Source organism: Eupeodes corollae, chromosome 3, assembly GCF_945859685.1.
Source record: "Eupeodes corollae chromosome 3, idEupCoro1.1, whole genome shotgun sequence".
NCBI classification, from domain to species: Eukaryota; Metazoa; Arthropoda; class Insecta; order Diptera; family Syrphidae; genus Eupeodes; species Eupeodes corollae.
Genome location: NC_079149.1, coordinates 85,033,535 through 85,046,867, shown reverse-complemented (window position 1 = coordinate 85,046,867; position 13,333 = coordinate 85,033,535). Strand labels below are relative to the sequence as shown.

The 13,333-nt window shown below is 35.3% G+C and overlaps 1 protein-coding gene across 2 annotated transcripts in view; it reads right to left on the bottom strand.

The window, feature by feature from the left end:
• Positions 1-13,333, bottom strand: part of LOC129952503 (BUB3-interacting and GLEBS motif-containing protein ZNF207) — a 58,783-nt gene that overhangs the window by 12,873 nt on the left and 32,577 nt on the right. The window contains exon 7 of one of the 2 annotated variants that reach the window (XM_056065110.1): positions 10,913-10,960. The exons of the other annotated variant lie outside the window; for it this stretch is intronic. Coding sequence (XP_055921085.1) covers positions 10,953-10,960 — 8 coding nt within the window. The 3' untranslated portion in view covers positions 10,913-10,952. The remainder of the gene's footprint in view (positions 1-10,912; positions 10,961-13,333) is intronic. 2 annotated transcript variants of the gene reach the window in all.

Below are 13,333 nucleotides of genomic sequence, written 5' to 3'. Positions count from 1 at the left end.
TAAAGAAATTCGGAAATAAAGAAATGGTTTTATCAACAATATTCTATACAAGGGGGTTATTCGAACGGATATTAAGAAGAATCTTAAATTACAAATAGCTATTTTTTCCCATAAACGGAATCGGGGCTAAGAAAGGATGCGTATCCATAAATTTTATATAAACTTGCAACGTATGTAATTTATATTAAAATTAAATTTAATAATTTACAATAATATCAGACATTTTATATCGTCGGCGGCGGTAAAAATTAAAAACACGAAATAGTTGGTATGTTTGGTAAAAGGAATTTGCTAGCAAATTTCACAATTTCCCATGGATTATTAACACGTTTGTGAAACTTGGTTACATTTTCAAGTTATCGATATTTCAGTTACAATATCAGCATGTGTTGGGTGCTCACGGAGTAGGCAATTGCAATGATATTGGTAAGAGGTTCCTTCACTTCTGCAAGCCAATAGCCTTGTGATTGTTGGCACTATGTTTGAGCACAAACTTTGTCATAAAATTAGCTGGGTGTCGACGGACAGGCAACCAAATTGAACACTTCGTGATTAGTCGACGATTTAGAAGCAGTCTCTTGGATGTACGAAACAGAAGAGGCGCCGATATGGGACTTGCCCGTGACCACCACTTAATGATAGCTACCCTAAGATTACGTACAGCTACAGTACGAAGATCCAACGGAACAATACAAGCCCCCAAATTCAACATCGTCGTACTAAAGGATCCTACGACCCGTTAACAATTTAGGGACCACCTGTCACACGAAATGAGAACAATCAGAAGCACAGTACATGACGACATAGAACACCATTGAGATGCTGTAAAAAATGTTTTAATTTCAGGTGCTACAGAATAGTCGGTCGGAAAAAAGGAAGAAAAAACACTTGGCTTTCAGAATAATCTTGGGCAAGGATCAACGAACGCAAAAAGTTAAGGGCTCGAATAACTGCTGCATAAGAGGAAGAAAGAAACGAGCTGGAGTCCTCGTATCGCATTAAAAAGAGAAAGGTTCACCGCCGCGACAAGCGGAACGACATCAACGCATTGGCACAAGAAGCAGAAGATGCTGCAAACAGGTGCGACCGCAGGACTGTTTCCAGAATAACCAAAGAGCTGAGAAGTAGACGGTACTGTGATAAGTTCGGTGGATGAACAAGTCAGAAGGTGGAAAGAACACTTTCCCGAATCCGCACCGCACCTCCCAGTAAAGATGAGATCGTTGCCGCAATTAAAGCACTTAAGAACCACAAAGCGGTAGGACTTGATGGAATTCCAAGCTTCCTTCATGAGTGGAAGAAGGGAATTATCGTCAAGCTCTCAAAAAAGGGAGATCTTACAAAGTGTGAAAACTGGAGAGGAATTTGTGTTCTACTGTTCTATTGAACAGTGCGTTGAATATCCATCACCACTACACCTGCTGTTCATCGACTTCGAGAAGGCCTTTGATAGCGTGAACAGGGAGTATATCTGGTTAGCTTTGCGGAGGAGAGGCATCTCAGAAAAACTAATTGCTATTATTAAAGCAGCATATGATGGATCCAAGTGTCACGTTCTGCACGATGGTAGGTTGTCAGATGACTTTGAAATCCGAAGCGGAGTCAGAAAGGGCTAAATTCTATCGCTAATATTGTTTTTGTTGGTGATAAGCGATGTACTGCGCTCAGCTCTGTCAAACTCTGTAGTATTTAAAGCACTTGAATTACGCGGACGATGTTTGCTTACTCTCTCATAGGATCATGGATCTCCATCAAATGACAAAAGTGTGGAGAGAGAAGCAGAAGTTGTGGGGCTGAAAATTAATTCCGGCAAAACAAAAATGATCAGCCTCGGAACCTGAACATCCTCTTAAATAAATATTTTCTCGCAACCGGTGGAAAAAGTGAATACCTTTCAATAACTTGGAAGCATCGTTTCCAACGAAGGCGGAACTGAACAAGGTGTCATCTGCCGCATCGGCAAAACAAAAGCGGCGTTCGGTATGCTGTCGAAAATTTGGAGGAATAGCTCAACAAATGTCAAATGAGGTCTTTCATAGAAGGACAGGTCAGGAACCTATAGAATCTATAATACGAAGACGTAAGTGGCAATGGATTGGACATACGCTTTGAAAAGGTAACGACTGCATTGCAGGCCAAGCAATGCAGTGGAATCCGCTCACACAAGAAGGAAGTAGAGCTGGACGACCGAGAAGCACATGGCGCAGGACAGTCGAGGCGAAATCAGCGTCACTAGGCAAATGTTGGAGGGAGCTGAAACAAATCTCCGGAAACCGTACACGATGGCGCGTATACGTAGTAGAAGCCCTATGCCCCTTAAGGGTTCTCAAAGGACTTAACAGGTCTGAGGACGTAAGTAAGTAAATTATTGGCGATAACGTTAATGGTAATCGTATCGACGATTATCGTTTTGAAAATTACGGAATGACTCTCCTGAAAATTATCGGTACCAAGTTAAGTTTACAAAATTTTTAATAAGTTTGATGAAAAGTCAATAATAATAGTTTTTTTCCTTTAAGTTTAATAGTTTTGAACAAGTTGATAATATTATGGATAGCATGATGTGGAATTATCCAACTAAGCGGAATAAAATCATCAATTTAAATTGAAAACAAACAAAGGAACGATAGTTAAAATAAAGCTTAAAAAATGTGCGGTATTTTTAAAAAACGAAGACGGTACTAACTGACTGCTTGACTGGCTGTAATAAAATTGGCCTTATAGAAGTATTTTATTATTATAAGTTAGCTAATAAATTTAATGTAAAGAGTAAAAAACAAATAAATATGATCAATGCCAAATAATTTATTTTGTTCAGTTCTTTTTTAAGTAACTTTTTTTTCTGTTCTTAAGTCAAAATATTTTGCTATTTATATAGAAATAAATTAAGCAAAATCTGGCTTATACCTGTTTGATAAGCCAGATACATGAGTGTGAGTATTATAACTTGTTACTGTACGATAGAAAAAATATATTATTTTTTTTGTTTTTTAAAAATTAACTATAGGAAAACAAAAACCAACATGAGTTTTAAGAAAGGGTATATTTTTGAACTGCAGTTTTTTTTTAATTTGATTTATTTCGGAAGCAAATATGTTTGATTAAATATAATTACATTAATTGCTAGTAATAATATATTAATTAAAAAAAAGAACAGTCTAACACGTCAACAAAAACTAAATAGGGTGCAATTTGAGTAAAGAAATTATATTTGAAGCAAAAATAACAATAAATCTCATCTTTAAAAAGTATTTTGGAGCTATTAAAGAAGCCCTATTTTTTAAATAGTTTTTTTTTTTAACTTTCGGCAATGGCATGATTACGGGTTTTTCTTAGAAAAATATGTCTTGATCGATGGATTTTATATATTTTGTTTCTTTTTATAAACGAGGCAAGTGCAGTGCATGTAGCAAGAACTTATCAAAATCGATATTAGTTTCAATACTAAAATTTGTAATTTTTTTTTAACTTTCCCCACTACTTGCAGTGGCAACATTATGTAATCGATTTTCGCTTTTTATAGCTGGTGGAAGTTTTGTTCCCGGAACCTTTACTACCTGTGAATAGATACGTACTTCACCACTACAAATTAAATTAAAGGGCAAATTAGAAACGAGGGTTAGAATTTCCCAATTCAGAGCTGTGTCACCTGAGTTACTTTCTCAGGAAGTAGGAGCAAAGGACCAGCTATCGCTCTGAAGAACCAGCTCTAACGATCTCACTCATGCGCAGGCCTCACAAGCCGGCCATGAAAGAAAGTTTTAAAGTGTTATGAAAAAAAAACTAATAGCCTCGGATAAACGGACTGATAATGTTGACAACCCCCCCCCCCCCCCCCCACAAACGAAACACGATTTACGTGTGGAATGTGCGTACACTCAACCGACCACGCAAAGCAGCTTGCCGATGCCCTGGCCGAAATCAAAGATGATGTGACAGCTCTGCAGAAGATGCGTTGGAAAGCAAGATTGAACGCTGTGATTTCTACTCGATGGGAGGAAGCACTTAATTGGATGTGGTTTTGCTGTCAGAGGGAAACTAAGGCAAAGAGTTTTAAGCTTTCGGGAAGTAAGTGAAAGAGTGACGACAATCCGCATTAAGCCCAAATTCCACCACCTGAGCCTTATCAGCGCGCATACCCCGACGGAAGAAAAGGATGACAATACCAAAGAAGAATTCTACGAGCTCCAAAAACGATGTTAAAATTTTCCTGGGAGATTTTAAAGCCAAAATTGGTAAAGAAGGCATCTTTGGTAGGTCTATCGGAAGACATAGCTCTCGCACAGATATCTACAAAGGTACTTGGCGGTCCCCCCATGATCGAACCATTCAAATCGATCATGTTGCTATTGACGATCAGATTAGATCAGCCAACATAGAATCCGACCAACACCTAGTTGGTGCTAAACTGCGAGTACGAATATCCATGAAAGCTCTTAGGCGAACATCAACCTAGAGGAGAAGATTCAACGTTGGGAGACTGTAGCAGGAGGATACGGCCAATGCCTTTGCCCACCGAGTATCCCTAGAGCTTGCGAGAAACCCTACAACGGAAGAGATGTGCCCAGAGACCCACTGGCAGCCTTGCAAACAATCCAAAGCAAAGCCAAAACGGAGGCATACAGATTGTGGCAGCAAAGGAGGACACAATTCTCACGCCAGCTCTACGTCGACAAGAGAACCGCTTGCTCAGAAGAAAGAAAAAAGCCCATGAGCAGCGTGAAGTCGAGGAGATCCAGGAATGCTTTAACAGGAAACAGGTGCGGAGCTTTTAAAGAAGAGTCAAAAAGAAAACAACCGGATTCATTAGCCGTGCTGGAGCCTGCAAAGATAAGGAGGGGAATACCGTAGTGGAGATGCAGTCAATGCTAAAAATCTGGAGAGATCATTTCAACCAGCTGTTTAATGGTGATGAAGTCAAAGATTCCGCCAGCGAGCAGCCACGTCAAATCCATTTGGTTGACGATCTAGACTTCCACCCACCCGACCAGAGTGAGATCAAACTAGCCATCACTGGGCTGAAGTCGAACAATTTGGCCGGTGATGACGGTCTGCACGTGGAGCTTTTTAAGTACGCTGGAGCAGATCTGGTAAGGAGCATGCACCAGCTAGTTACTAAAATTTGGTCGGAAGAAAGCATGCCCGACGAGTGGAACTTAAGCACCATCTGCCCGATCCATAAAAAAGGTAACCGCCTTCTCTGCGCCAACTACAGAGGCATTAGCCTTTTAAATATCGAGTACAAGATCTTGTCCAGCGTATTATGTGAACGCCTGAAGCCATTTACTGACGAACTAATTGGCCCTTACCAGTGTGGCTTCCGGCCTGGAAAATCTACCATCGACCAAATTTTCACTCTACGCCAAATCCTGGTAAAGACCCAAGAACATAACATCGAAACACACCATCTTTTCATCGATTTTAAAGCAGCTTATGCAATGTAGACAGGAACGAACTATACCGTGCCATGTTGAGTTTTGGTATCCCTACCAAACTGATACGACTTATCAGGATGACACTGTAAAATGCTCGTTGCTGCGTCAAAATTGGAAGAGACCGAAACCTTCCACACCACCAGAGGACTTCGACAAGGCGATGCGGTGTCATGTAGCTGCTTTAATATTGGATATGCAGATGACATCGACATTATGGGAAGAACGAGCAGTGATGGGTGCTTTCTCTAATGTCGAGTCTGAGGTGGAGAAAATGGGTCTTGACATTAACGAGGTCAAAAGGAAATATTTACTGTCATCAAATACAGTCGATTCAAGCCATACAGGTGGTAAACGAATTTGTTTATCTGTGCACTGCTCTTAATTCTGCAAATGACATCAGCGAAGAGATCAAACGCAGAATTACCCTTGCTAATAGCTGTTTCTTTGGCCTAAGTAAGCAGTTGAGGAATAAGGCCTTATCGCGAAGTACCAAAGAGCCACTGTATAAAACATTAATCATCCCAGTCTTGCTGTATGGTGCTAAAGCATGGACCCTCTCCCAGGCGGATGAAGGGTCTCTTGGTATCTTCGAGAGAAAGGTTCTGCCTACGATCAATGGTCCGAATTGTGTCGACTGCCAAAGTAACATCTGGCGGAGAAGATTTAATCAGGAGTTATACGAGCTATACCGCGACTTGCCACTGGTCAAAAAATTGCGTGTACGAATGAACATCGAAGCTCCAGCCAGTAAGGTATTCAATGCCAAGCCTGATGGAACAAGAAGCAGAGGCAGGCCTCATCTCTGGTGGAGCGATCAAGTTGAGGCCGACGCACGTCAACTTGGTATTCGAAACTGGAAGCAGCAAGCTAGAGATCGAGTAAGCTGGCGAAAGTTATTACTTGAGGCCCAGGAGCACAATGCGATGTAGCGCCAACTAAAGTAAAGTACTTGGATGACGATATTGCGAATATTTTTGTGCAGAAGTTTACAAGTTCGATCTTTTAGAAACTTTTGTATAGAATATCTAAATTAGTGTCGAAATCAACTATTTTAATTTCCGGGACCTCAGAAAGGATGAGTTTATTTTGGAGAACATGTGTAATGGTGTGGGGAGCTATAACCTATAATGGCATTATCGACTTTTGGTTTTTGTCCACAATAATGAACGGAAACATCTAAAAATTGTTCCAAAAATATAAAAGCATTTTTGGAGCTCTTTCTTTGTTTATTTTTACCCCTATTATGGTTGGCGAATCAAACGTTCGAAGTGAGATATTTTTATTAGCGATCAACACATTCGACATACCACGGTGGCGAACTTTACAATTCGAGTTCGAATATTGGAGTCAACTCTAATTTTTTGGAACTCCCTAATCATCTGTAAGTAGAACAAATATTTTGTACCTACTGGAAGTTCTTTTAATTAGAATTAATTTCTTAAGTTTCAGATTATATTTTCGACTGAATAAGAAAGCGTTTGTTTTCGTATTAAACAAGCTTGAAGGCCAATTTAAAAATGCAAGCACCTCTTCAATCCCTGTTATACTAACATTAGCCTGCGCCCTTAAAGAAGTTGTGTGTGCAATTAAAGACAAATTATGTCTAACCTGAATCAGAGTCAACATGTCATCCGATGGAAAACAAAACGCACAAAACTATATTTTTTTTCAACGGCCAGGTTACTAGGAGTAATCGGATGTGTTGACGGAACACATATAAGGATCGTTGATCTGATTGAGTTGCGTAATTAGTATCCTAACAGAAAAGGATATTACAGTTTAAACGCAATGATAGTAGGTTTTTCTTTGAGAGTAGCTTTTGGTTTTTAAGGCGTCTGACCATAAATTGTGTATTCTTTATGTTCCTGGATCGACCCATGATTCCTTTGTATGGAAGTGCACTAATCTTAAGCCGTGGTATCAAAAAGGAAAACGTTCAATGTTCCTTGGTAGTATTTATATTTTTATTTCGTCGTTCAATAATTTTGTTCTTAATTTTATTAGACGCCGGTTACCCACTATCGTCTTGTTTGCTCTCTCCTTTTAAAAACGTTATTTGTGGTCCAAGGCAGTCTTAATTCAATAAGCAACACGCCAAAGGCAGACATATAATAGAAAGCACTATTTACGTTCTTAAGAGTCGATTTCGCAGTCTTTTAAATGAAAAGAAAATGCATTACTCTTTATCGGATTTACCAGTCTTTTTCATTGAGCACTTCAATGTCTTGTAAGACGATTTATAAGTCCTCTGAAATTTGGCTAGACGAACTACCTTCTGGCCTTACAGCATGATCAAGTCCAAGCAGTTCAACCACTGCTTGTTCCAAAGGAGTTAAGGAAACTTGAGAGTTTTTACCCCCACCAGTTGCCACCACTTCCGCTTTATTCATCGCAAGTTTTCCTTCGATTTTAAGCTTATAATGCAGCCAAACCTCCATCGCGAGCAGGTGGCCCAAGTGAGTTAAAGGGTTGCAGCAAATTCGTCCCAATATACATTTGTTTTTTTTTTTTGGAAGAAACAACCTCTACAAGACCTCTCGCTAGATTCGGGTTCGATTCCATCAGTTTGGCTAGCTTTTTAAACTAATTTGGATTAGTTCTTTTGCAGCTGAATAAAAATGCATTGATAATTGTTATTTTATAAAAGAAATGAAATATACATATGGTTTGCATTGTGTTATTTTTTTACATTTCTTTTACATAAGTTTCGAATTTTTCTCACACAATATGAACGTTCGACAAAAAATAACACGAATGACGTTCAAATCAACGAACATTCGATAACGAAAATAGAGTGAGACCAATCTTTGAAAACTTTATGACATTTAAGTCGAATCAATGGTTCCCAATTCGCCAACGATAATCCAAATTTCTCACTATCACACGTTTATTGATTCCACTCGCCAATGGTAATAGGGGTATTAATGTAATTCATTTTTTGATCTTGGGAAATTCCAACGCTTGTTTCAAAATAACTCTTATAATTTTATAAATTTTTAATGGTTAAATTCGAACCTATTCAAAAGGAAATAAACGTTTCCGGGTACCAAACTTTAACCAGCTATAAAAGCCTAGTGGTTGGCAGTGTGGTTGAAGAAAGTTTAATAACATTCCATTAAAAAATGGTTAAAATGCAGCTATACGCTTAAAGAGATAAGGTCTCCAGGCGAACCCTTTTAAAATCGCTGCTACTATCTTGACTTCTTTTGAAGTTGAAAAAGGTAGATTTAGTTTTAATTTAGTTCATTCTTTTTATTTAGAAACGTGATCTACCGATATTTTTGAGAGAATTATGCTGATGTAAAATGATAACTACGGCAAGCCTGTGAGAGCCCTGTTAGAGCTTTGAAATGGAGATAGTTTATTGATTTCCAAAAAGTATGGATGAAAGGCAAATATCCCTTCTTCGCTGTACTGCATATTCAAATTGAACAGAGTATAGATATAGTATAAGTATTTAAATGTATTTCTGAAAAACCTTGAAATAAATACTTTCAGCTAGGCTTACTTTCACACGAAATGAAATTGAAATCGAAATCGATTCAAAATTTTATTTGGAGTTCTGAAATTCACTTTTAGGTAAATCGGGTTAATTTTTTTTATTAAATTTAAGTGACTTTTCGTGTTCTACATTTCTATTTTTGCCATTTTCAAGTGATTTTAATTCGACTAGATTAAGTTGGTGCGATTTGATTTAGACAAGAGGAAATAGATTAAAAACAGAAGTAGTTTAAAAAATGCACTTGATTTGTGAGAAGATGCAGACTCTACTTTATACTTGAGGAAAAGGACAGACAATTCAAAATGATTTTTCAGTATGGCAAATTTCTTCTCCGAAACATTTCGAGTTAGATATTGGTCTTTCAAAAACTTTTAAGACACATGCTTTTTCACAAGAGTCTCTCGTGGCCGATATTGGAAACTGCTTATCGCAAAAATCCGAAAATCTGCACATAACAAATAGAAGCATTATTAATTACACAAATTATGAAAATCTTCAGAATTGTTTATTGACTGTTTTGAAATTTGTCAGCTGTGATTTCGAAAAGTTTTTTGAAGTTGAAATGTTTGACTGTTAACAGTCGAATTGTTTGTTCCTAAACACCAATTATTTTTAATAAATATGATTTAAAATCATGAAAATAAAATTTTTATTTTTAAAATCATGAAAATAAAAATAAACCAGCATAGGTGTTCTTATATACCATATTATTCACAGTAACTCTATGTAGCTCATATTATATGGAATCTCGATTTATTCGAGAAAACATGCGTCAAGACAAGGTGTAATGGTCATCTTCTGATGAGCCCAACCATTACATCGGGGCGAAACGCATATAAGAACACCTATGCTGGTTTATTTTTATTTTTATTTTCATTTCATGATTTTAAAAATTTAAATTTTATTTTCATGATTTTAAATCATATTTATTTCGAAAAGTATTTGAAGTTAAGAAATCGATCGAATGTTAGAACCCTAAAAACAATTTTACTCGATTTTCGAGAGTTGATTTTATTCGATTTTGGGAACATAGCTGTTTTAGTAGTTTTTTGGGGTTCATTCTTGGTGCTTATTTAAAATCCGAGCTTTGATTTTAACTATGTGATTAAGTTTTGAAAATACTCGTTTTACATATTTTGTTATTTTTTAATATACAAAACCTAGAATTATTTAAATGATGGATTCGTTAGAAAAACACAAAAATACTTTCAATCCGTTTTGCTTTTTCTTTTGAAAACATTTTTAGGGTTAGCGTTTTCTTGAGAAACGGCTTGTAAGTGTTCTAAATGTTTGAATTCTAAAAAGGAATGCATATCTCAAGAGCCTTACGTGATAGAGTAATTTTGAACTCAGATTGATTGCTTATCAATTTAAGAATTGATAGTGTGGATTTGAAGATTTTTCAATTTCAAACTCGATTGGAAACTCGACGGTAAGATAAAAAAAAGATGAGTTTAAAGAATGTCTGTGCTTCAAATTGGTTTCTTTACTGAATCAGAATACACGTGAATGGCGTTGTCGTCTCATCATCACTAGAAGTGCATAGAAATATACAATTTTAATAAAACCAAAAACTTTAGCAACACTAAAACGCCATCACACGTACCCTAAAATAATTGTGAATTACAAAACGCTACACCCAATAATATGTATATTGCACTATTAATTTATTTTTTTTTTAATTGAAAACTACTAACAATTTATTTTGATTTATATATATAATAACAAATGTATATTGTTTATAAGTATATTTAGAAAAAAACACGCAAAATACCACTACGTTAATGCAATGTTTGAGTTAAACATAAACATAAAATAAAAACAAAAAATTAAAAACAACAAAATTAAACCATAGTATACAATTATTATTTATGTATAATTATTGTTTTTTTTTTGCTTTTTATTTTTATATTTTTAATACGATATAATATCAATTAGAAAGAAAGCAACAGGTATAAAATATTTATCCAATCACCTCGCATCTTTTTTATTTTGCTATTTTACTCAACTTAAGATTAGTTTACTGAAATAATGAAAGAAATATAATATATTTGTTGGTTTTTTGACAGTTCTGAAAATGTATTTGAGAGCTTTTATAAAAAAATTATTATTATAATTTTGTTGTTGTTTAAGTAATCTTTTTTAGTCAGAGGTTTGGTCACGTGTATTTGAAGAAATTTGTTTAATATTATTTAATTTTTTAATACAAAATTTTTAATCAAAAACAAAATAGTTGAAATATTAGATGGAGGTTGGTTTTTAGTAAGATTAAGAAAGAAACTTATGAGGAGGGGTTCTTTGCAGTTATTAATTTGCATTTGCTTAACAGAGTAACTAACTCTGAGCGTAAGCATTTAAAATTTTTAAATTAAATCATAAATCTACTAGGATTTTGTAAATTTTATGGTTAGTAAACATTTTAACACCAAGCAATCTATTAAAATTATCATCCAAAACATTAAACCAAATAATCAAAAGAATAATACAAAAGTCAAAATGTGTGTCGGCTTAATTAAAACATGAAAAGGCACATACATACATATAATAAAATTAATTAAATTATGACTCCACAATTATTCAATTTGTTGTATTTATACGTTGGTTTTATTTGTTAAATAGTTTTTAAGTGGTTTTAAGTCTTGTTAATGGTTTATTTAAGTTTAGTCAGTGTTTTTTGGAGTGTAAAGTATTTAACTTTTACTTTTGTTTACGTCTGTGTTATTAAATTATTACATTAACCTAATTTCGACATGAGTTTCAACTGTAACGATTTTTTTAAGTCTTAGTTAAGCCTTCGGTGCAATTGTTTCTACAATTTCTTGCTTACTTCGTTTAATATTTTTTAAAGCAAGAACTTTGCACGCACAAAATATTTATTACCTTTCTAACAAATTTTATAAATTTATTTCATAAAGTACAGACAAATTTTAGTTATTTAAAATGAGTTCAACTTATCATGGAAAGAAGTATTGGCACATCCTATAAATTGTCTCTTGAAATGGATCATTTTTAGCTCTTTTAAATAATGTTCACTATCGTAGGCGCACATTTAATTAAAGTCAGTGTTAAATCGTCTTTGGATGACAATAAAAAACATGACAGTGATGAAATTGCTCCTATGTTCTTAAAATTCTGCAGATATGGTCTAAACCTCTTTGTAAAGTTATTTAATTTATCGCTCAGTCTTGTTCAGTTCTTAGATACTTGGAAAACTTCAGTAATTGCGCCAATTCATAAAGCAAGCTCAAAGCAGGATGTCCTTAACTACAGACCGATTTCAAAGCTTCAAACTATTCGAACAAATTTTGAAGCCATTGTCAAAAAAAGGATTTATGAAAATACTAAGCAAGGTATTTCAGAGAATCAACACGGCTTTGTGAGTAACCGATCAACTACAACTAAATTGTCTCTTTTTCACACTTTTGTACGAAAGGTATTGAAGGGGGTAAGCAAGTTGATGTCGTATACACCGACTTTTCAAAGGCGTTTGATAGGGTGCAGCATGACGTGTTATTAAGAAAACTAGAACACCTTGGTTTTTATTCTCAATTATTGAATGGGTTAGATCAATATTTAACAGATCGTGCACAGTTTGTGAAAATTGGATGCAACGTCAAAAATAATTTATAAGTTTTCAGGGGTTCCACAAGTAAGCCATCTCGGACCACTTTTGTTTGTTTTTTTATAAACGACCTCCCCGATTGTGTCAAATTTTCTTAAAATTTACTATTTGCTGACGATTTGAAAATGTACAAACGCATTAATTGTCTACTTGATTGCAATCTTTGACAAGATGACCTCAATTGTATTTTTCAGTGGTATGAAGATAACTGCCTTCATCTCAATATCTCCAAGTGTAAGCAAATGTCTTATACTAGATCACGCAACCCTATTTACTTTGAATATAAGGTTAATAATACAAGTCTTGATAAGGTTTGGTGTTGTTTTCGATAGGAAGTTAACTTTTAATGATCACTACGACTATATGATTTCGAAGTCAAATAAAATGATGAGTTTTCTAATGAGAAATTCAAAGGAATTTACTGATCCGCATACTTTAAAAATGCTTCATATCTCATTGGTGAGATCATTGTTAGAATATGCTAGTATATGCAGTAAGCATTAACAGAATAGAAGCTGTTCAGCGTAAATACAATAGATATGCTCTACATTAATTGAACTGGGTAGAAAATATTATGCCCCCCTATAACCAGAGGTGCTTACTTTTAGGCTTGAAAACCCTTCAAATCAAAAGGAAACAGTGTTTTGTTCTTTTAGATAGAGATGTTATATGTAACCATGTAGATTGTTCTATGCTGCTTTTACTTTACCCAATTCATGTTCCTTTAAGACCTCTCAGGGAAAGAAATATCTTTTTTTTTGTATACCTAGTCAT